We start from the raw sequence: 25,304 nt of genomic DNA on the forward strand, positions 1-25,304 counted from the left end.
GAACTTACTAAGGACGCCAGTTTTGGGGTCCCACCGTAGACTGAATCAGAAACTCGGGTGGGGCCAGCGATGTGTGTTAACAAGCCCTCCAGGTGATCCCGTTGCCGGCTGAGGTTTGAGAACTGCTTCAGTGTAGCAGGAGAGGGGGCGGGAGGCTAAAAAATCTGACAACTCATATAAAATCCTTGACCCTGTCAACTTCCATGCCACAAGGATAAACTTTGAGAAGTTGAGAAAATTACTCTGAGAAAATATGGAAAGACTGGTAACTTTAAAGACTGGTAGGCAAGTTTCTACAGTACCTCTAGCAAGCTGCACACACACAGTCTGCAGAGCAGGCCTGCTTAACCGGGGGCTAGTAAGCAGGGCTTTTCTGCTCCCTAACCGCGATTGCTGTCCAGCAAAGCTCGGCTGGTCCAGCTTTCTACAGCCTGCCTGCTAGGAAGGGCCTTCCAATACCCAGCACGGTGACCATAGTTAATATGACCGTACTGTATATCTGAAATTTGCTAAGAAAGTGGAACTTCAGCATTCTCACTCCAAAAAAAACCCAAAGATTTAAAAAGTGATGAGCATAGAATCAAACAAAAAAAACCAAGTAGCTTCAGCGCTCTCATGAGTTATGTACCAAGGCCTTTGCCCTTTCGTGGCCTAGCAAAATGATTTATTGGTGTTATAAGTCCAGTTGATTCTTTCACCTAATATTTCCATTACCTGAAATAAAGCCGAACCTAAATGCTGTGACTCTCTCCCCTCCTCGCTTTTTGGAGTGGTGGAGTTGCTGGCAACACACTTAGGTACTTGACAAAAGCCATTTTTTAAAAAATTTCTACTTGCTACTCTTAATGGAGCAAACTCAATCTTTGAAGAAATATATTGGTTTTTGGATATAAATATTTTCGTGCCATTTTCACAAATAGGGGCAGCAAGCGAGCTTCTCAAACGTTATCTCCCGCTCTCATATGCTCACCAGTGCCCGGCCTGACCATTAACCTGCGCAACTTAACTTCATAGCTCTGGCTTCCTTTGGGAGATCCTGCCTTGTCTCCTTCCCTGTCTGGGGGCTGACACACCACGTGACAAGCTCTTGCACCGTAAATCACAGGAAGATATGAAACTTAACCGTTAAATTCCTAAAGTTCAAGATATGCATTCTCACAACACAGTGTATACTGAGTGCACACTTGTCTCTGAATGTGTTAGAAGCAGCTGTTTAAGCTCCAGATCTCTGATGAGCTCGAGAGCTGGAGCTCTAAATGAGAGTGTGTTGTGGGAGGAGAAAACCCCTCATTTGCTTGCTGTAAGGATTAATATAGTCATACTTCTCCTTTCTCTTTAAAAGGACAGAAACTTCTTATTCTTTAGGATGATGATGAAAATAAAGCTTTGACTAAGGAACAGTGAGACGCCGATTTTTTCTGATCTTCCACTTAGAACGAAAGCCCCCCTCCATCCTAGGGGGAGGAAGCCACTCTTCAGGAAATGTCAATCAAAAACAAAGAACACGCTTAGGAAAATGTATCTGCTAGCATGTCCTAGTTACTCAACAAGGTCTCTTTTATAGATATAAAAGTTATGGGTCCACTTTCAACTTTTATCTTCCCATTAAACTGATGACCTCCAGCTACTGCCTCCTTTAGGCACTAGAGTCTCTTACTCTCCGTATCACCTGGGGATCTTGACAATTTCCATTCCCACTTGCACTTGTTTTAATGTTATTTTTATTGGATTGATATATACAATAAATCATGTGAAATCTCATCTGATTTTCCTACCGAGAAGTTTAAGTGCTGTGCCCACCTGGACAGCATCATCTAAAGCACACATCTACAGAATGATGGAGGCACATTTAAATTGGTGGGGTTTCTCAGGTGTTGATCACTTCTGGAATTGTGGCATGGGATAGTGAAAAGGAAGGCTGGGATTCACACAGAATTGTGGGTGATGGGGTAACTGGAAGAAGCTCTGGGATATGGTCAGAGTTGGGTTCAAGTCCCAACAGCATCACTGAACTAGATGAGCGACTTTAGCTCGTGGTTTAATCTGAGTTATAGTTATGTAATCTGTAAAATGAGGATTATCATAATTATAATAACAGAAAGCAGTTATTGACTGCTATATGCCTTGTACCATGCTCGGCACTTCTCTTGCTTTACTTAAGAGAGACTCATAGATACAGAGAACAGGGGGGAGGGTTGGGGGGCTGTGTGAAAAAGGTGAAGGGATTGAGAAGTACAGGTTGGTAGTTATAAAACAGTCAAAGGGATGTAAAGTACAGCATAGGAAACGTAGTCAATAATATTGTAATAACTATGTGTGGTGCTGGGTGGTACTGGAAATATCGAGGGGAGCACTTTGTGAAGAGTCTGATTATCTGACCACTATGCTGTACACCTGAAACTAATACAAAATAATATTGAATGTCAACTGCAATTGAAAAATAAAAATTTAAACATCTTTTAAGATAGAATAATTGCCCTCTTAAAGGAAACCAAGGCTAAGAGTGGTCAAACGATACTTATAAGTAGTATATCCTGATATATACTTGAAAGACAACATCCTTCCTGCTACAGCAGCTGGGGGTCAGGGTGTGTTGGGTGCAGGTGAATGAGACACTGAATGTGGAGGAACTTTCTAGACTGTGTGCACACACTCAACAAAGCTTAGGTGTTTTGTATATGGAGAGTGCTTCTCTGTAAAAAAACGTTTATACTCTAATAACAATTTCTTTTAAAAATTTAAAAAATATATATCTTTATTGATTTCAGAGAGAAGAAGGGAGAGGGAGAGAGAGAGATAGAAACATCAATGATGAGAGAGTCATTGATCAGCTGCCTCCTGCATGCCCCCTACTGGGGATGGAGCCCGCAACCCAGGCGTGTGCCTTGACCGGGAATTCAACCTTGATCTCCTGGATCACAGGTCGATGCTCAGCCGCTGAGCCACACCTGGCCAGGCCTGATAGCCATTTCTTTCAAGTATCACCTGCGTCCTTACAAATTCTTTAAAAACTATTAAGTGGTACTCATTGGCATAAGGGTTAGTCTTGGGCAAATTTGCGGTGCTTGCCCCGTGTACCACCCCTCATTCCCTCTATTCCTTTTTAAAAGTCTATGAATACATACAATTCTTCTTTCATTCTTCCCAGTGTGAGGTAGGGGGCATAAGGTTGAGAAATTTAGAATTTTTAAATATTTAAGAACACAAAGTGCAATCTTTTCAATTGAACACAGTTAATGGCAGGAGTAACTCCTGACATTGTCTTTGATCTTTGTGGAGAGACAGTGCACCTCCATTTAATCAAGCCTCCATCATTCTGCATAGGTGTGTTTTAGGTGGTGTGTATCAGTATGGGTCATCAGACCAAATTTGAGGACTACTGTTTGAAAGTTCAGGTGGGACCCTGGAAAATCATGAACCAAGAAGCAAACAGACCTGGGTGAGAATGCAGGCTCAGCTCTTAGTCATACAGGACAGCAATTCAAACCATGGGCTCTGCAGTTAGGCTGTTTACATTTAAATCCTGCCTCTGTTGTTAGTTACACCATCTTTATTTAAGTCTCTAAGTCTCACCATTCCTTGGAGCTAAAATGGGTATAATAATACCTGTATTTATTATAAGAATTAAATGGAATAATATTTTGTCCAAGAACCAACATAAGCCCTCAAAAAATGTTAGCTTTTAAATTAACAAAACATATTATTGACTATAATTATTTTATTCCTATTTCCTCCAATTATTATGAATTTATTTAGCTTCTTTGATTTTCAGTTTTTCCATCTGTAAAATGAAGATAAAAATACCTAACTTGCAGAGTTGTTGTGGAACATAAGTGAAATAATGCATGTTTGTACATAATTTGACATATATAACAAACCCAATTAATAAGTCATCATTTTTTGTGTCATTTCCTGTCCCCTCTCCCCTAGTGCACTCACAGTTGTCAGACTGCCCTTGGCTTTCCCAAACCAGAAAATGAACAGTAGAATCTCATTTGTTGCTCTGCTTGGAGCTCTGTTCCAGGCTCCAGCCAACCCCTCCGTCATGTGCCCGGAAACTTACCTGTCCCGTGTAAATGCCCCTTAAGGTTCTGATCACATCTGAAAGCAATGCCATCAACAAACTGTCTTCAGAAAGTTTTGAATGTTATTTCATCAAGCACATTGAGAAATCTTAAGAGCAAAACACATGCCTGTTTACCACTTAAAAACTCAGCATTATCTATTTTGGAGCTTTGTTTAAAAGGGTGAAGAGGAAAGAAAAAAAAAGATGACTTTATAACAGAAAAATTCCAGCTTGGATACAATGAGTAATGGTAAGACCAAATAACCTTGCTTTCTCTCCTGCCTAAGTCTATATTTTCAGGTGCCCATCAGCCTGGACAACTCAGGGAGTCACCCAAGGTGACCTTTATCTCTGCCCACTGGTCACTGTGGTGGTTATGTCTAGATCCCAACCCCTTTTTTAATTTAATGTGGAGTGGAGTCTGGCCAGCTGGAAGATTCTGGACAGTGATGGGGTCAAAAGGAGAAACAAACTCAGTCTATGTTGCTATAATCTTGGCTCCTCAGTGGAGAATGTCCTATTCTTTTCTAGTAGTCACCTCTAAATCCAAATGTAAAATTGTCTGATGCACCATGGGATGGAACTGAAATAGTTTTCCCCTCCCATTCCCTCCCAAAACATGTGATTGAGGGGAAAAAGGAAAATATCCATGACATTGAAGAAGTCATATCTTTTATTTCTTCACCTATATGATAAAGGAGTGGGGTTAGGACCCGTAAGATCTACTCTAATCATCTATATGATGTGCATTAAGCAGTGGAGAAAGGCTGTTTTCGATTTACAAGTGACTGAGAGGAGAGGGAACATGATAGGGAGATGTTACACTCTCTTGAAAATTCCTCAAATATGCAAGCATGTAGCTCATGGACTAACATAAACTAACATTAGGATGTAAGAATCTGAATGAAGGCTGGAGTGGATATGCATATGTAAAACTGATGGTGAGAGATAAGTTTTGTTGACAAAACCTGGTGTATTAAAACTAGGGGGTTTTCTCCTGAATCATTCAAGTGCTGATTTATAATAAATATGAAGAGTTCGATTGTGTTTTCCTTGTTTCTCTAAGAGGTGGTGATATCAAATAACAAAAGGAGGCTTAGAAAAATCCCTGACTGTCAAATCAATAAAGTATCAAAGAAAGTAGGCCCTATCTCACCTTTTGAGGGTCAGCATGTTATGGCCAGAGCCAGTCTGCTCTTAAATATAGCCCTCCTAAATTAGTACATGCATTGCTCTTTGGCTTTCTGGCAGGGAAAAAGGCGGGGTCTCAATGAATTCTATAACGCAATGTTTATAAAACTTTGGGCTGCTGCTGATTTCACTAATTTACCTATTTAACAGTTACCTAAACTGAATAGAATGATGACTGCTCCCCTTCTCTCAATGACACTGCTCAGTCTTCAAAAGCATTCACGATGAGATTCTACATTAAAGGCCGAGTGCTTTTTTTTCTTCTGTCCTAAGAGGATATTTTGCATTACTGAGGGCACTCTAGTTATTATTCTGTAGTATTTTGAGATTGACAAAGGGCAAAGAAGATCCCAAACTATTTTTTTCCTCAGTACTTAGAATATAGCATCTTATCAAATTGATAGAAGACATGTTAAGAGCAGTTTTCTTTTCCAACTAGATTGAAATAAAATAATGTTTCCTGTGCTGTATACATATTTCCCCCTTCCATTCTTTTTCTCCATGAATTTGATTACACTTTCATACAACTTTGGAGGCTACAATTATCTCACTTTCTGGTGCACACATTTCCTTGTCTCTAAGATGATAACCTGCATTTGGAAAGATGACCTGATTCACAGGGAAATTGGAGAATCTAATGTAAAACAGCCAGGTTCTAGGTCAATATTCTGTGAAATGTCCCTAAAACCTATTTCCCATCTTTATTTTTCATTATTCTTAAAGTGAGCTGTAACAGTACCGGGGGGGGGGGAGGGGGAAGGGGAGCTTTAGGTTAACACATACTACATAATAGAATGCATGAAATTTTAAAACAGTAAAGAAAAGATCTAAAATTAATATCAGAAAATAACCACAGAAATGGTAAATGCATTTAAAATATATTGGAGATGGTAAATAAAAACCACTTGCAAACGGCTGAGGCACTTGAATGTGGAAGTACACGCAGACTTTCCTTGGGGCGTCTGAACAGGTCCCCCCGTGGCACAAGGACACAGAGTGCCGATGGAGTCATCGCACAGGGAAATGAGACCGTTCAGGGCACATGGAAAAGAGTCGCCAGGCTCCAAAAGAGATCTTGGAAAGTTTATCATCTCCAAGTGAGTAAATAGGAAACTTGACATTTTTAGCCTAATTAAAATTCAATGTATTTGGACTTGCCATTTTTAGGCCACTTTTTTTCTTCTTCCACATCATTAAAACCATATATATCATGGGTTTCTGACTAATTTTCATATAAGTATCAAAATATAGTTTTAAAATTCCTTTTAAAACCATGTTTTGTAAGGCATGTGTTTTGCAATTTTTAGGTAGAAAGTACACCTTTAAAATAATAAAAAGATTGCGCTTTTGTGTTTGACTCTGCTTTTTATGAATGAGGTGTCAATTTGGTGGAGCACAATTTCCCCGTCTTGTAAACCACAGAGCAGAGTGGAATACTATTAGCATGGGTACATCCCATGACAGCTGTGGAGATTAACATTTAGAACAAAGAAGGAAAAACACTAGTTAATTCCTCTTATTTTCGAAGAAAAGGAGAGAAATCTGTGGATCTGCTGTTGAGAGACCTGCAAAAATGCAAAACTGAAAAATATTTTACATCATAATAAGTGATGATGCTGTTGAGTTTTAAACATAAATTTATAAAAATCACATTTCCCTTTTAGAGTTTACTTACTCTCTGGAGCCAGACCTCGTTGGTTTCATTTCTGCATTTGTTGTGGATTAGCTGTGTGTTCTTCCATAGGGCACTTACCTCTCTGTGCTTCAGTGTCCTCCTTGTGTAAAGGTGATAATAATAGTACTTACCTGAGAAGTTGCTGTGAGGATTAAATATATTAAAATCTATAAAAGACTTAGCACATTCCTGGTTCATAGTAAGTGCTATGTAAGTGTTAGTTACTATTATCATTATTACCTTTATCATCATATTGAAATATTTCAATGAATCTGTTTTATATTCCTTAAAAGTTTTTAAAACATGCTTTTCTTAAAAACTGGACATTGCACTTTGCTGGGGTACAGATTTTGATGAAAGTTTCACATTTGGCTCTGTTTTGATTATGGTACCATCACTCCCAACCCTGTAACTTAATTTCTAAGAATCTACCATTACAAGTTAATTATAAGGGTGAGGTGCGTTTCTTATTTCAGCTAGTTTTGCATATTGCAACTTGAAATGCTTATAAAATAGCCCATTTGAGCCAAACAGTCTGTGGAAGTTTCTTTAGCATTTTACTTGGAAATGCCTGTTATTACTTAACTTTATTTCAGAAAAGGCAGATTTCCCAAAGATTTAAGAGTAGGTGTACCACAAAAGAGTCTTATGGTCACGAACATTGAGAAATGCTGTGGCTAGGACAGGATTGAATGCTTGTATTTCTTCATTCATTACCTAGATATTTATTGAGTGTTAGAAATCAAAAGAGTCAACAAGACAGACCTCATGGAATTTATATTCCAATGCAGGTGATAAAAAAAGAAAAGACAGAGACACACACAATGATTTCCAACTGTATTAATTACTATGAAGGAAATAAACAAGGAACTGAGATAGAGGTTGGCAGGGCCGCAAATACTGCAGAAGTGCATTCGCCTCTGACGCAGTGGCGTGTAGGCCAAGGCCTGAAGTAGGAGAAGCAGTTAGACGTGAAAACGAGGGAAAGAGCATCGTGGTCGGAGGAAAGGACGAGGCATGTTCCAGGGAATGGAGCCTGATCAGGGTGGTGGGTGAGAGGCCCAGGCAGGCGAGGCTGGAGCGACAGGTCGTGACAGCCAGGTCACAGGGGAACCTGAGGCTATGGTGGGGACTGTGTGAGCGTGGCCGGGCCATGTTAAATTGCTGCACACAGAGGGGAAGCCTGACCTGATTTACATTTTAGGAGCTCGCTTAGGTGCCAGCAGAGAATGTGTCCGCGAGGGCGGAAGGGCTACTGAGAAGGTCAAATAAGAGGCAGTTGGAGTAGTTGGGCTACATTATGGGCGGTGGGTATGCGGCAAAGCAGACTTCTCACAGCTTTTACTAGGCTTACGTGTTGCATAAAGTTTGGGAATAAACATCTAAAGTGATTTGATCGCAGAACACACTTCAGGAAACGTAAGTTCCAGAATTACCTCCTGAATCATCGATAACGCAAATGTTTTTCCCCTGATGTAAATAAGAGCTCATCTCCCTACTGCATTACTTGCAGACAGCAGGGTTTGTAGTAATAGGGTTTTTAAAAAAAGCAATTGATTTTGGTGGGCAAAGGTAGCTGAAGTGGAGATTGTGAGAAGACTCAAGCCATGGGGCTTTTTCCTCAGGAAAGCAGGGTTCTGCAATAAATGGGAATACTATGAGTGGCAGGTGCTTGGGAAATAAGAGACACCAGAGGTAGGTTCTGTCTCTTAAGCAATGTAGTCCAGGGCCACTCTTATTTACATGTTTCACTCTCCTCATGGTCATCTAAAAGTACATTCATGCAAATATTTTTCTGCAAATGCTCACGATTCCCTGCTTCTTTGCTCACTCTTAAGGGAGAGCACTGGATGTGGAGTCAGAGGGCTGCAATTCCCATGGCAGCACTGTTACCTGCTGGCGGCGAAATACGTCACCTCTGCTTCAGTCTCCTCTTTAATGAAAGCACTGGACTCCTGATCAATACTAAGGGTAAAATACTAGTTATCAAGAAAATGTATGGGATCATCTCAAATGCTAGAAATGCCTCTTCAACAAATTAACGTGCAGCTCGATGAGACTGTAACTTCTAGTTTTGATAGCTGCTGATGCCAAGTCGCTACTTCACGAATTTGCCCAGATTATTAAAATTTTAGTAGCTAAAAAAAAATCCAATTTTCTATTAACTTTCTATTCACTAAATTAATATATCTAATTTTCAAGAATATATATTTTTCTCATTAGAGGCAATAAAGTTATTTTCATTTTGAGTGGGAAACAACGTAACTCAGTAAATTCTTGTTTTTCCTGAATTGGCCCTCGAGCAACAGCTATCGCTCTCCGCTTTGCTGGGGTTTGGCCTTACGCCACCTTTGCAGTCTGTATGATGTTAGGAATGAAAAAGTGTTCTAATATTGTCCTGACCTTTTAGCCCTGTGCGGGGGTCCAAGGACGAAGTGCTAAAGCAATTTGCATTATTGAGGTATCTGTGCCTCGAACATCTTTGAATCTTGGGCTAAAGAGATCCCCTCTCAATGTCTGTAAGACATCGACGCTTTCTACAATAAGCCTTCATGCTTGCAATAATTCTGTCTGTAAGACGAAAGGTTGGAAACAAATAATTATGCCAAAGCTTGGGTTTATTAATGTATGAGCCAAGTCCATTTGAAATTTAAATTTGGCTTTAGCGCAATTTGCCTTTCTTTTCCCCCTGTTGCCCAAGTTGACCTGTGAACACCTTTCAAGAGAAGAAATGTCCTCAAAGGGCAGAACTTTCCTTGGAACATTATTACCAAATAGAGATTTTTTTTTTTTATAGGATAGTCCTGGGATAAGTGCTGTTACTTTTAGATCCCAGGAAAGAATAAATAAAGTTTTTGTATTAGGCTGACACCAAATTCATATCTGTTTACAATAAATTCATTTTACATCTACTTAATAGAAATAGATTTGGGTCAGAGGTTATCACATTTTACCTTTTTTATTGCTGTGCAAAAAGTTCCTGCTTATGTACGTAGCTACCTAGAATGTCCACTTGACATACAGCACGAGCCTGGACTATTTCAGGCCATTCCAAAAGGCTGCGCTTTGATTCTCAGTATAGCCCAGCTCCTACAGTCCCGTTGAGTTGAAAAGATGAGCTTAAAGCCTCCAGAAATATCAGCTTAAAAGTCCATGGAAAGGGGCTCCTAATTTCATCTGTAAGTAAAGGCTCTAATCATTCAAGACAATATATATCAATGATAATAAAAATTTCTCTAAGCCACCACCAAAATGTCATTTGATGCAGGAGTGGAATGAGCTTAGCCTTTTGGCATCAGGCAAATTTAGATTTGAGTTCTAGCTCATCGCTTCAGAGATAACGTGAGCCTTGGAGAGTAACGCAAGCTTTCTGAGCCTCTATTTCTTCATCTGTGGAATGGGCTTGATAACATCCCATAGGACTGTCATGAGAAGTGACTGAGCATTGTTGTATGCAGGACACAGTAGGGGCTCAATGAATCGTAGCTGTTTTATTTTTTTTCTTTTAATTCTCACCCGAGGATATGTTTATTGCTTTTTTAGAGACAGAAAGAGAGAGAGAGGGAGGGAAAGAGAAACGAGGAACATCAATCAGTTGGCTCCCTTTTGCACCCCAACCGGGGATCGAAACAATAACCTAGGTACGTGCCCTGGTTGGGAATCGAAACCTCAAACTTTTGGGGTGATGTACTGAGCCACCTGGCCAGGGACAATTCTAGTTGTTTTTATTATTATTTTAGTTACGTTTCTAAAGTCTAGGAAGTATTAGCTTGCTGATTGGTAATTCAAATGATTTAGGATTAATTGCTTCCAGGGCTCTGGTCCATATTGAGAACATGAGAAGGAAAGTCCTGTTTGTTTTCCTGCCTATAACACCTATAAATACCACTGAGCTAGCTTCGGCCTAGCGTAAGAGGCAGGGGAGAAGTAGGGGTCTATACTTTGTGATTAAGAAAGTGTCGAGGGGCTGATGGAAAGTCGTTCCGCATGCTTAAACTGGGTGCTATGTTCTGAATATGTAAGCTACGTTTTAAAGGCTTGCTCAAGAAAACAGAATTGGCTCCTCAAGCCACACTGACACTGGAAATAAGAGTGCGGGTGTAAGAAATGTGAATGAATTATTGATTTAGAGGAAGTAGCACAGAGAAGGGGCTGAAGTCTCTGGGGCAACGGCTAGTTGATATCTTAAAAGAGGAAAAATGTAAGCCTCAATGTGACAAAAATGATTAAGGCCAAAAAAGCACAATACATACGGCCACATGCAGGGAAGCTTAGCTCATTTCACTAAGAGAAGGCCTCCTGCGCGTGCTGGGGAATACGGAATCAAAGGAGGGCATCTGTCCTTTATACTCGGGTAGGGAAATAAAAATTAACAGATATCCACAACCAAAAGGAGAGAATAAAGTGCCGTAAGACAAGCATCCAATGGTATAATTTATGATCCCAAATTGGTATGTTTCCCTGAGAAATTCAGCCGTGCAACTTTGGAGCGCACATACATTTTGAGAAATATTTGGACGCTGTAATGCTGCGATGTCTAGATTGCAATCCTTGAAGGTGGGGGTTTAACACAACCCATATTTTTTTCCCCAATACGCTATTATAATAAAGAGATGGAGAGTTTATTTCAATGAATGAATGAATGACAAAAGGGACGAATGCTTTCTACACACAGGTGTGCACAAGTGTCTTTGGAAGCTCTAGGGAAAGAGATATTAGGATGTGGGAGTGCCTCTTGCTTGGGGGGCCATCAGCTATGCAGGTAAGGCCAAAAGAAGGAGGCAGCCTGTAAGTTAAACTTGAGGGCTTTGTAAGGTTTAAAAAAGTGGAGATAACGTAAGGGGTGCGTGTCAAACTGATTGAAAATTTTGTGTACCTTCAGTGTCTGCATTTCTTCACGTATTTATTCCTCAGCACACACCAAACCCACTACTGAAATTGTTCTTCATTAAATCCAACTGTGGTCTCTGATTCCTTACCCTACTTGATTTACTTGTAACACCCTGTTTGGGTGCCGCCTTTCTTCCCCCTGGCTTCCATAAAAGTGCTTTCTCTGGTGTTTCTTTCATCTAGCCTTTCATCGCTGCCGTTTTTTGCAGGCTTGTTTTCTAACTGTTCCCTTTTAAAAAAAATTGGTGTTCCCAGGGTTCTGTCTTTTCTTTTTAATTTTCTGCCTTTGTTTTTTTTTCCTTCCTTCCTTTCTTTTTTTTTGTTTTTTGTTTTTACTTTTTCAAAGGCGAAGTTATCTATTGCTACACACTTTTCCCAAATCTGTATTTCTAGTACAGAACTCTTTCTTGAGTCACAAATTTCTGTACTAACTTCTACTGGACATCCTGCTATGAATAAACCAAAGGCATCATGTTCCAAATTAAATACTTTATCTTCCTTCCCTAAAATAGTCCTTGTCTGGGCTACCTGAACGATATCCATCTCTCCTACTATCTGTGAAAGAAACCTGGAATTGATCACACCGTCAGCCATTTCCTGACAATAATTTGTGTTCTTTCCTTTCCTATCTCCAGCAAGGTGATGCTAATTATTCCTCCCCTGTTACTGCAAAAGGCTCCTGGTTTCAGACTATTATTTCTCCTACTTTCCCTCCAGAGTGCTCTACAGGAATGGCAGGTCTGATGACTTCAGCCCCCTTACTTTAACTCTTTCCACGACCCCCATTGTCTTCATGATAAAATGCAAACCCTTCAGCCCTGCAGGCTTGCAAACCCTTTGTAAAGGGTGCCCTGTAGACCTCAGGACCAACTAAAATATCTGGGACATCCCCAAATCAGACTTGTTGTTTCAAGTCTCCAGGGCTTTTTACAGACTGGTGTCCTGCCTGTGGCACACTTCGTCTCTCCCCCTCCTCATTCCGTCTTGTCTGTTCAACGCTGAATCGTGTCCCCTTTAGGGTCACCTTCACCGAAAAGCTTTCCAGATGATGCCCAGCTCCTTGCAGTTCCTGCTTCCAGAGAACTGGTGGCATTTCTCTGCTGCGGCACTTACCACACGGGTGTGTCATGGTCTATGGGTCTGTCTGTCTCCTCCAGTCCTCACGAAACCAGGAGCTGTAATTTGTCACAATATCCCCCGACTAGGACATAATAGGCATTTAGTAAATATTTATTGAGTTTTAAAATATGAGCAAAGCCGTAAGAATGGAAATCTGTTGGCTGTGTTGTGGGTGAATGGTGAATAACACATTCTGGAGGGTGGAGGAAGGGAAGATGTGAAACGCTGACTTCTGCAAATGTAAGGCAGGGACTGGGCCTAGGGTTTTGGGAAGAAACCAATTCTAAAGCAAAGCAGTCCCGCAACTAATGGGAAGCCCTCTCCCCTGTCACACGCCCCAATGTGGAGGCAATGCGACACAAACTGAGGTTGACAGGCCAGGGCATAAAGGTTGAAAGTGAAGGATGGGCTCTGGACCTGGAGTCAATTTCTGCTGCGTCACTGAGGCTTCAGGCCTGGAATTAGCTGTTGAGGTTTGCTATCTGGCTTAGATGAGAAAGATGAAATGGGAATTATATCACGAAAATCTTCAACGCCAGGCTGAAGGCTTGTTCTAAGTCTTCGGTTGCCCGGCCATCACCGAATAAAGGTGAACAGAGGGTGACAAAAATGGGAGCTTGGAAAGCATGGCTGCCCATGTTGCGTAACACCAAGTGCAGCGCAGAGTCTGAAGGTGACCAGGTATTTGGAGAATATTTAAGTATTTTGTAAAAGGTAATAAAAGCTTAAACGGGAGGGGTGGCAGTGAAAAGATGAGGCACCCATGGGGAAAAAACTGGGAATAGGTTTGAGATTTGATAAGGGAAAAGAAAGACAGACATTTGCAAGCAGAGATTTTAATGAAATGGAATGGATAAATAGTAACTACAAAAACAGAACATGTTTCACCGAGCCAAGTCCTTTATTTCATTGGAAAATAGCTCCATAGTTTTAGGATGTCTGTGTTATTCTTTTACAAAGAATAGCAATCCCTATGCTATTTTTTTTTTTTTTTTTAATAATGAGAGGCTTTTCATTTCGACAGACAGAATCTTATACCTCAGGTGACACAGGTACCCTGGAGGTATCGTGCAATAGCGAGCAGCAGCCCAGTGGAAGAAGCCGAGCCAGCTCCTATGAGGTAGGGTTTTGTCAAGCCAGTCCTGATTAGAGCCCTTTAATTGTACTCCTCGATGGACACTTCCTACCCTAAAATTAATTTGCTTTCTATTAAAAAAAAATATATGTTCCAGACCACATTCTTTTCAGTAACCGATTCAAGAAAACTGCATTTAGGAATAGATTCTGATGACATTTTCTACCAATTCTTCCCCCTGAAACTCTTCACCTTGAAAATAAAATTTTAAAGACCCAAAACCTTTCCACGTTACCAGTTTTCTAAACCCCTAAAGTAAAGTCAGAAATATATTTGAATATTATTTTGTGTATTTTGATAGTAGAATTGAAAAGAAGTTAATACCATTGTGACAACATGTTATTACCAATTGGTTTTATAATTCTCATCATAGGGACTTCGGGAAGATCATATTAATATTGAAAAGCACACAGTTGTCACAGAAAATAATGCTTTTAATTATAATTAAAGTGGAAGAAAATCTCATTCCTGAGTGGAATGATTATTTGTATATTGGTCAGTCTTAATTAGACACAAAATCCTTGAAGGTTGGGACATGTCTTATTTTTCTATGTAACATCAGGCGTAATGCAATTCTTGGCATATAATAAACAATCAAAAACACTTTTGAATAAATGACATTTTAATAAATATAACACTTACATAAAACCTACTATGCACCAGGCACCTACCGAAAATGATTTACAAATATTAACACGTTTAATTCTCATTAGAAAATCCTCATTTTACAAAGGAAATTAAGGAAAGGTTACCCTATTTGCCCCCAATCCCACAGCTTCTTAGAAAGAGATGGAGTCGGGCATAAAACCCAAGCAGAGCCACATCAGAATCTGTGCTCTTAACCAATACTTCTTTTTTCGGGGGGAAAAATTCTGTCCTTAAATTTAAATACATAAAATATGTATAATAAGTATATATTTTATTATAATATTGAACTTAGAACAAGAAGACTTGGATTCAAACACATATTAAATGTACTTGGTTTGTGGCTTTGAGCAAGTCCATTAACCTACTGGGTCCTTAATTTCCTCATACATAAATCAGAATAATAGCTGGTACCTCACAAAGCTATTGTAAGCTTTAAATAAATAATTTATGTGAAAATTCTAGAACATAGTCGGCACCCGGGATCTGTTAGTTGGTCTGCCAAGGAGAAGGGTACTGTTTTTCTTCTTCTCTCCTTTCAAAAGGGTACAAATTTACACATTACACACCATGCAGGTCTTAGCAAAATAAGGTCAGGTTCCGTGTTTCATTAAGCATTATTTCCAACATCTCCTAAAGGTACACTTAATTTACTGAAGCATTTTCTAGACAGTCAAATAAGCTTCAAATTCAATAGAGTGTTTTCTGGAGAAAAAAATTTTTCTCCCCCAGAAGCTGTTATGATTTAAACATCTACCCAAAAAGGACAAAAAATATCTTTCTTCTAATTGGGAAATCAAGGTATACACTTTTTTAAAGAAAAAAAAAATCAGGCAGACAGTAGAACACACAGCATTTATTTTCACTAAGACCCTCCGACATTAACAGGCTCTACCAAATCCGATGGGAGCCATCTCGGCCGGTGGTTCCCAATTATGGCTGCACGTTACAATCATATTTTTTAAAATATCAAAATAAAGACCCTTTCATCAGATATTCTGATTTAATTTGTTTCAGGTAGGGTAGGGTCTGGGCATCCATTTATTTTTTAAGTTCTTCCATTGATTTAAATTTGCAGCCCGAGTTGAGAACACTGGTTTAGGTCATCAGTGAAAATATCACCGGTCTCCTATTTCCATTTTGTTTTTACTCTAATAAAAGCCAACAATAGATAATATCTTCATTCATGTCAACATTGAAAGAGTCCGAGACATCCACCAAGAGCAGAGTTGCACCGGCACTCCTATGCTAAGACTTAGCCCCAGTTCTTTAACTAATTGAAGCACGTTTTATCTTTACCTACCCATCATCATTCATTACCTGGAGTTCCGAAAAACACAAGAAAATGGGAAACAGAGGTCGAATTTATATCAGCTAATTTTCTTCAACTCCAAGCATCATAAAAACAATACAACTCTGAGATTATTTATGTGTTCTTATGAGTAAGTTATAAGGATTTCATGTTTACCATGCTCAGTATGCCGGGGCAGTCAATAAATAATCTTAGAACACTTTATAATATGACTGGATATTATTCTTGCAGCTAGAGTTCCTAAAATTAACTGTAGATCAGAAGCATAGAACTCAAACACATCCCGGATAAAGGATGTTTTGAGCTTTGTTAAAATATTGAGTAGAAATCAGTGCCCTCCGAGAATACTGACTTAAACGGCAAAGATGTTTTGCAAATCTAATCACCTTGGTTCCTCTCATAATGCTAGTGAAGAGAACCAGCAACTTTGAATTTTAAAGCTGAGTCCTTTTGCAAAAGGCTATTACAAATGATATTTGATCAATTCCATGCCACTCAGTGCATTCAGTCCTACATTGTCTTTAATGGTAAGCCAAAGTGGTCCAAGTGCACAAAATATCTACTTCCTCTTATCACCTAAGACACCCTAAAACATGGACACTCTGCTCTTTAAAGATTAGTTTCGGTCACACTTTGGTTTATTTTGAACATTTCACTTTCAATCACCCAATAATTTCAACAAATAGCCTTGAATAGATGACTCGGTTCAGGTTAACCACAGCCACCACATCCTGAGGGTCTCCTGAAGACCCGTCTTCCAGTCTTGCCTAGACCATACACTATTAGGTTAAAGGTTTCAGCTAGAACCTGATAGATTTTCCAAATAAAGCCTGAATAATGGGTTAAAAATCTAACTGGACTGTTGATTTTTGACTTCGATCGGCCTTTCTTGGGCCTGGAGAGAGATGTATGTTTTCGGAGGAAGAATTAATTTGTTAGAGCTTTCCTTGATGCCTTTCCCCCCTCAGCTTGGAAAGAGCATCGTGAAAAAAAGAGTATCCTTTGGAAACTCTGCACACAACATACTTCCCTAATAGGTGTAAAGAATGGCTGCTATGCATAAATGATTGTTGGAAAATAACTCTCCGTAAAACATGACTTAACAAGCAGCCCCATTCACCACTGCAGTCATTCCCAATGTCCAGAACAGCCATGACGCACCACACAGATGCCCACATCACCTGTTTCTTAGTCCATAAACACCTTTGGGGGAAAACCCACCACTTTCAGCCCCATCATTTCCATACCCAATAAGTTGGAGAATAAAACTTTTGAGGGGAAAATCATATTAACAACATAATAAAAGTCACCGAAAAAATCAGAGGGCTTTCCAATAGGAAACCTGTAAGTCATAGCACCTTCCCAGGACTCTTTCCTTTAATCAAGGGCAAATAAAGTGGAGCAGATGGGACTAAGCTGAACCCACATCAGAACCTCAAACACCACAATCGGACAGCGCTTTTGCAATAAAAACAGAACAAATCAAGGGACCTCGGACACCCCCACTGTCAACCATCCCTGGGAACACCCCAAAGCTCATTCCCAGACCCTCCTTACTTCGCATGGTTGCGCCGGGCGGCTGGGGCACAGCTCAGCAGAAGGTGGTGACCCCCGATGTCAGGCGCAGGGCGAGGCGCGGACGGAGCGCACCTCTCCAACCCGGGAAGGTCCGCGGGCCAAGCGGAGCAGCCCACCCAGAATCTTGGGGGGCTGCCTTTCCTAATTCGAAATGAGAGCACACTGCGTTAGTCTTGAGCCCTCCTTCCCCTGCCTCCCTCCCGATTCCCTGACACTTTAATTCTGCCTTAAGTGATGCTTTAAACCCGGTCCCAGCTTGTATTACAGGCTAAAAGGCAACTGCTTCCCCTCTTGCCTTAGCTCCAGCTCCCCAAAGTCCAAGAGGCTCACCTTCCTGGCGCCTTCCCTTCCTCGGGCAGCTGTGAGCAGTGCGCAAACTTCTCCTTACTTATAGAGTCTCCTCGCCCGCACTCCCGCCCCACCCCTCCCGCCTCTCCCTCCACCCCCTTCCCCCTCCTGCTGCAGAGGAGGTGGCTGCGGAATTGATGAGCGCCGGCCCCCCCTCCTCCGCCCCCCCGGCCCCTCCGCCCCCGCCAGCCCTTTCCGGTCCCTGGAGAGGGAGCGGCGAGCCCGAGAGCTCCGTGCGCCTCCGCGCCAGCCCCTCCGGCCCCGGCCCGCGCGTGGGGCTGCGCCCGCGGCTGCCTCGCTCCAGTCCCGGCTGGGACTCACCCCACCAGTCCCGGAGACCCAAACGCGGCGTACACGCGGGAAGCAGGAGAGGAACCCGAGTTAGAGCTTAGGTAGGGAGGCAAGGGTGGGCGGGGGGCGACGGTCTGGTGTAGGAGATTCTTTCCCGCCCCGGAGACGGCTGTCTCGGAGCCCTGTCCCCTCCCCCGAGGATGCAAATTCCAGAGGGAGGTGAGTTTCCCAAAGGACCCACCCCGGGGGACCGAGCCACCCCGGCTCCTTCAGCCACGACTCGGGGGACAGCACCACCTGGGAGCCTCTGGAGAGCGTCAGGAGTGGGCAAGGTAGTGCAAGTGGGACGGGGATGGGTGGGGAAACGTTTGGCTAGCAGCTGGGCGCAGACAGGAGGCAAGAAAGGGAGCCTGGAGGCAGGAGGTAAGAAGAGGGGCCACGGGGGTCCCCAAGCCTTGGAAGAGCGTCCGGAGTTAGGCAAGCTGTCCCGAGCGGGGGGCGCAGGCTGGATTTGGGGGAACAGCACCCTCCACGCAGGGGTCTGGTGCTGGGCACCGTAGCTTAGGGTGGGTGAGTGCAGCCAGGACGGCGTGGGAAGAGGGGGTCTGGAGAGCCAGACTCAGCGTCGGGGACTGTGACACCTCCCTGCGCCCTCCTAAAGGCTTGGTGCCAGGTGGGTCTCGGACAACCCGAGTTCAGAGCAGGTGCGACCCGCGCTGGCCGCACCTTGGGAGGAGGGCAAGTTGGTACCAAGGACACAGCCCTTGGCATCCTCTAGCCCACCGCTGGGCAGAGCGGGGCAGCAGCGGACACTTTTTCCCTAACTCGGCACAATTGGCGCTGGGCTCAGAAGGCAGCCTCCCGCGCGTCCCGGGACCGCAAGGTGGCCGCGCGCCCGCGGGGCTACCAACACCGTGTGCTCAGCGAGAGAAATACCCACGTAACGGGACGGAAGGAAAGGCAGCCGGCCGCACAGCCCACTTCCCGGGAGTTTCTCCTAAGCACTCGGAGACAGGTGCCCGTGAATGGGACTGTGCCGGCACCCACCCGTCCCCGGTTCTTCCCCGGGACAAAAATTACTAGGATAGGCAAAAGGTGCATGTGTGCCTGCCCAGAGGGGAGCCCCCACTCCCCAACCCAGAGGGACCTCAGGGACCCCTGATTTGTGTGATTGGGGCTTTCGGGGAACCCAACAGAGGACCGAGCGTAAGACGCAGAGCTGCTCTCCCACCAGACCTTCCAAGGTTTTGTTTTTCTAGGTTCTGCCTCCTCTCCATAGCCCCCCAACCCTCTGCCACCTGCAGTCTGGTGACTTAGAGGGCTTCAAACCCTACCCCCCCCCCCCAACCACCACCACCGCAGGGCAATATCCTCCAGGCCCTTGATTCTGGGGATCTAAGTGGGGATGTTGTTGTTAGCAGTAAAAAAATGCGACTGGGGAAGGAATTGGGCAATGAGGAGAGGAGTCTTGCAGAGGAACACACACACTCACACACACACCCAGTGACCAAGCACAACCTGTGGGAGAAACCTTCTGAATTGGGGACTTGGGTGCGAACATTCCCTCTGTGCTTTGCATGGCCCTGGGTTCGGCACTCCCTGCGCCGCAGCTGCTGCTGGCCTGCCAACGCCTGGCCTGCCCTCCGTCCAGAGTTCTCTCTAGAAACATTAATTACCCTTTTTGGGGGCAAACAAGCTGATCCTTATTAAAGGTCTTTGAGTACCTCGTACGGTCGACTGCTGGGGGCCAAACGTTGAGAATTTCCCTGTTGTCGCCCCAATCATGGAAATAACATTGAATCGGGAGATTTCTGCCGAGCGGAGGGTGCTGCTGTCCCCTGCGCCCTGCGATAGAGCTGGTGCAGGGAGATTTTTCTCTTGGGGGTTAATCCCAGGGCATCCTACATCCCCATTGACAACCAGTAATCTGAGAGCAGGGTGGGCTCTTCCATAAAGCTACTAAAGATGTGTAGGGCACAGCCCTTAACTTTAACTTGAGAGACGAAACAAAGTATCAAAATGAGTGGGCAAAACAGCTCGGGTGTATTATAAACCTTGAACACATGTGGTATAAGCATGAGGGACCCGGGCTGATTAACGTGTTCATTGCATTAGAGAGATTATTGGGGGGAAATCTCTGTAGGCAGAAGACTTCAGGGAAGGTGACATAGTAGCAGTGGGATCAAGGATGACGCTCTCTGGCCTCTCAAGGGGATACAATTAACTTTGTCAGCAACAGACGTTTATTGAACACCAAAGGGCTCTGCACCTGTTAGAAGCACTTGGCATTTACGGAAATTTAACTCTTGCTGTCTGAACACTATCAAAATATTTTCTATGTAGAAATGGTGTTGTAGATCTTTGGAGGGTGGGTATTAACCTGGGGATGCTTTCGTAAGAGGAATTGGCATTGTTTTTGGAAATGTAGACCTATCGTGGGTTCTGAAATCAACTTAGTGGACACAAAGCAACAGTTAAAAAAATGAAGTGGAGTAGAATAGAAAATAGTGAAGTTCATTTTTTGTGACAAGCGTGAGCCTGGTTTCTTGAAACGTGTGTTTCTTCTATGTGTGGTGTGCACTGAGATGAAAAGTATGGTATGTTTCTTTCTGTGACTCAATCAAAAGTACCTTAAGACAAGTTGGTTATAATAAGCCACGCTTCAAATAGGATAGCTTGTATTTGCAAATCAATCTTGACATGAAATTAGTTTGTTAAAGGGGCACTTAGAAAATAACCACCTTAAGATGTGGCAACCACCCATTTCTGATATTTTCAGATTGCTTATGGCTAAAATTCTCCATCTTTATGAGACTTCACCCCTTTTCATCTTTAAAAAATGTTGCGTTTGGGCAGGTGTTAATTTAGAGAGAATTCTATTGTAGATCCTGCCTTCCATGTTCGGCTACTGAAAAGCAGCCTTTTAACGCAAACTCCACTTCAGTCCTGAAATCGTCCATCATCGTTGCCGAGGAAGGGAATTTGAAGTTCAGCTGCTAACAACGGGAAGGAGAGCGACCTCTCAGCTCTGTCTCTCCAGAGCAAGGGTTACATCTGCACAACCGGGATTTGGACAATATCACTTTAAAGCCATTTATGATCCTAGAATCCAGTGACTTTTTGAATTACAGTGAGTGGAAGGGAAATTGCCTGTTATTAAAAATGAACTCTACTAAAACTTGTTCTTGATATATATGATAATGTAAAAGAAGGGGCTAAAAAAAAAGTCATTCCGTTCTATTTGGAAGAAAATCACTTATCAAGTGAAATAAATTCATTTGTTTTCTTTTGAAAACAGTTTAGAGGAAAAATTTCTAGTCTCTCTCAGGAACCCAATATCTACCTTTAGTTAACTCCCCAAGCAGCAAAGTTTTCTTTACATTGAAATTCAGCCCAATCCTTCATACGTATCTGTTGGCAATTTAATGCATGTTTAACAGTACCTTATGCCACGACACACTGCCCTAGCCACCCAAGGGGGAGGCAAAAGTATAATATGCAGCCCCTACCCTCAAGAAGGCCACAATCTCTTGGAGGGCATTTGTTTTTTCCTCTTGCAGACTCCTTCCAAATAGACAACAGCTGGTGATTACCCTGTATATAATTACCCTTCACAGATTTACAGACCTCATCATGATAGAGACAATAATCCGCCGTGGTGAAAAATGAATATTTTCATTTTGAAACAATTTGAACTTCCACCTGATAGGTCAGGCTCTCTTGAGGGTAGCCTCCTGCTTAGATTTTCCACCTCTTTTACAGAAATAGGAGCTGATGCACTTGTAAGTCTCTCTTCTCTCGTCATCTGTGTTCCTCTGCATAATGTCTCCTAGCAGGGAAAAACAAATTCCACTTAAACTAGCAAGTGTCTTGCCGGATTGTACTTCCATAAGCGACCCTTGGGTTAACTGTTAACTTTATAAATAAATAGCTCAGGGTAGGAGGGGGTGGGGGGAGGCATGCACCAGTAAGTAGCAGTGGAAACTAATTGCTCCCTCCCTGATAAAGTTGGGAAATATCCAGGTATTTCCTAAGCTTCTAGAGAGAATTCTAGAGGGAAATCCAGGAGCCGGGAGAAAAACTGCAGAAGCAAATTGATGCATGCATTTATTTATTAATTCATTTAATAAACAGTGACTGAGTTTTAAAAGTTTGCATTCTAGTGGAGAATAAATGGATAACAGAATAAGAAATAAGTTGTTAACTTCAGATACTGGCAATGATACGCAACTGTGGACAGAGGACAGGGAAGCAGGCAGGGGTAATGCTGCCGGAGGATGCTCAGGGAGGGCTCTCCTGGAGCTGAGACGCCAGTGAGACGGAGCCAGCCACCCTGAGCTCCCTAGTAAAAATCTCAGGCAGTGCCACTTCACCCACCGCTAAATGCAAACAAATGTCACTTGGTTCAGGAATCGACTCTTTCTGATGTGCATCTGTTTTTGTGAAAGGCTTTCTGTAATTTACTCCCATTTAGTCTGTGCTCAGGAATCTGGGAGATGGGAGGTATTTGGCTCGCCGTGAGAGGGGCAGTGGTAATTTTAAGTACTCTGGTCCATATGAAGTTAAATTAGGAGAGAATTCTCACATGGCACTAGCCTTTCAGCGCGGGCTGTCTCAGGATAAGTTGGCAGAGGGCTGAAATGCAGCAATTTACAACATTACCCAGAACGAATGTAAAACTTGTCTTTAATACCTAGGACTCTTAGCGTTCCCTTTTCTGATTAAAAATCAGTAGCTTTATTGAACTCCTACCACCTACTATGTGCTATGCATTATACTAAGTACTTAAATGCATTATCTCACTTTAGGTCTATGAAGTAGGTACAATTATCATCCCCATTGTAAAGATGCAGAGACTGATGCTTAATGAGTTAACTGATTTGAGGAGTCCAGATTATTAGACAGCCTCTTAGAATCTCTGTGTGTGCGTGTGTGTGTGTATGTGTGTGTGTGTATGTATGAGACAAACCTTGATTCAATAATTACTCAGCACAAAAATATATGTTATAGATAAAAAATAGTGAGGCATAAGATTATTTTCATTGGCAATTCTACACAGTTTCACATGCTTTTAAATGACAGCCAAAAGAAATCTTTCAAAAAATAATTTCTGTTTCAGCCAACTAAAAACTGAACACCTCACCATCTGAATTACAGTGAATTTTTACCTTCCAGGCATAGTCTAATGGAGGAGTCAAACCATTTGAACAATTAATAACAATTCAAAGAACTGCAGCAGAAGTGTGTTACAGTGCCCTGGGAGCTCAGAAGAGAGGGGATTAATTCTGCCTGGGAAGAGATTTGTTTTTACTAGTTATCGTCTCTCTGAAATCTAATACTTTGGCACTAAAAGACTCTGGTGTGGGTGGGCGAGTGTTAGAAACACAGAGCTTTATGTGCCCCAGAAATAGAATTATCCTTTTTTTAGCATAAAATAAGAGGTGACATTTTCAATTACATGGTAAATATACCATGAATGAAATCGCATAACAGTAGAATATATTGTCCACACAACTTTTCTTTGGATATTGTGTTTAAACATTTATAACACTGTTTCCAGTTCCTAGTTTAAGCAAGGAATGTTATTTGGATCTTAATGTTTCATGGGCAGGGCATTTAAAGGGTAGCAAATAAAATGGAATAAGTTGAAAACACAAAGAAAAAACGATTTTAAAGGCAAAATAAAAACGGGAAGAGAAGCAATTGACCCAAGTGCTAAAACTGAGACCTTACACGTGTGAAAATGTTTTTGTAGAATTTGGAATCACCCAGCACAGTCTTGGCTGGCGGGAGGAGACAGAAGGGGAGAACAGAGACCCCGGTTTCGAAGGGATGCCCGATCGGATGGACTGCTTCTGCTTCAGGTAGGCTCCAATTCCTTAAAATCCCCTCACTCTCAGCGACGAACAGGGCCACGGTGGGCATCTGGAAGCACCTCAGAAATTGATTTTAATTGCATAGGTTCATCCGAGAGAAAGCTGACGATGCACACGTGTTTCTAAGGTGGAAACTGTAAAGAGAAAAGAGACTTTCTGCGTAAAGGGGGAGAGGACCGGGAGAGAGCAAGGACTGGGAGAGGCCGGTGTTTCATCCCAGGGGTGATTCTTAAACTACTCTGGTCGCTGTGGTTCTTACAAGTGACTGCAGAGCACTAAATTGATTAGAAATTACTATATAAAGGGGAGGGGCGGGAGGACCCGTCCTTAGAACCTCATTAGCAGCCTCTGCCACTTAGCGTCGGCTTTTACCAGCTTTCCCTTCTCTACTTCAAAGGGGGGCAGCATTTTTCCATGGCCTCTTTATTTCTGTTCTATTTAAAGAATGTTTTCGCTCTGTTATTGTTTCTTTCAAATGCCTGTTCCTATTCCACCTCATTTTTAACCCCTTTTTCTGAAATTATTTTCTCACACGCTCAAAATTTCCTGTCCTGCAACTGCAGCCTCCCCCCCCTTTCCCAGGAAGGGTACCTGTGTTTCCATTTGCATCGCTCAGTGATGAACCAGCTAGATTCTCAGCTTTGTGAAAACAGTTCGGTAGTATTATTTAAAAGGAAATGTTATGTTTCCCGTGCGTCTGAGTCGAGCTCTTAAAAAAGATGGACCAAAAAAAAAAAAATTCACTTACTGCTATATGCAGAATGATAGATTTGATTAAAGAATTTAGGGCAGTGCTCCCCAAATTTTAAAGTGCAGCAGATCACCTGGGTATCGAGTTAAAGTGCAGATTCTGATTGATCACATCAGGGGTGAGGCCTGAGACTCTGCATTTCTAACAAGCTCCTTTATATAGCAAGGCTTTAGAATCATTCCCTCAAATATGTACTTCATCTTATAAGCATTCTTCTTTTAACTTTAGAAATAGTCGTTATAAAATGCATTCATTACTGCATGACTGTGGGAAATGGGCCTGAGTCTGCTCCTTTTGATCTCAGAAATATCTTAGCAATTATCTGTAGTAGAAATACTGAGGACAGTCATCCTGGGGGGGGGGGGGGGGGGATATTGTTGATGAGGACATGCCTTTTGTGTAGGAGGAAGTTGGGAAAGAAATTTAC

The 25,304-nt window shown here is 42.3% G+C and overlaps 1 protein-coding gene and 1 long non-coding RNA gene across 2 annotated transcripts in view; one reads left to right on the forward strand and one right to left on the reverse strand.

Annotated features, from left to right (window-relative positions):
• Positions 1-17,634, reverse strand: part of CALCR (calcitonin receptor) — an 89,133-nt gene extending 71,499 nt beyond the window's left edge. The window contains exon 1 of the mRNA XM_016218912.2: positions 17,591-17,634. Coding sequence (XP_016074398.1) covers positions 17,591-17,597 — 7 coding nt within the window. The 5' untranslated portion in view covers positions 17,598-17,634. The remainder of the gene's footprint in view (positions 1-17,590) is intronic.
• A 577-nt stretch (positions 17,635-18,211) lies between these two features.
• LOC107541671 (uncharacterized) overlaps positions 18,212-25,304 on the forward strand; it is a 162,909-nt gene continuing 155,816 nt past the window's right edge. Inside the window, exons 1-2 of the long non-coding RNA XR_001603625.2 lie at positions 18,212-18,351; positions 24,006-24,114. This is a non-coding gene — a long non-coding RNA (uncharacterized LOC107541671). The remainder of the gene's footprint in view (positions 18,352-24,005; positions 24,115-25,304) is intronic.

The sequence above is a fragment of the Miniopterus natalensis genome, chromosome 10 (genome assembly GCF_054644295.1).
Source record: "Miniopterus natalensis isolate mMinNat1 chromosome 10, mMinNat1.hap1, whole genome shotgun sequence".
NCBI lineage: Eukaryota > Metazoa > Chordata > Mammalia > Chiroptera > Miniopteridae > Miniopterus > Miniopterus natalensis.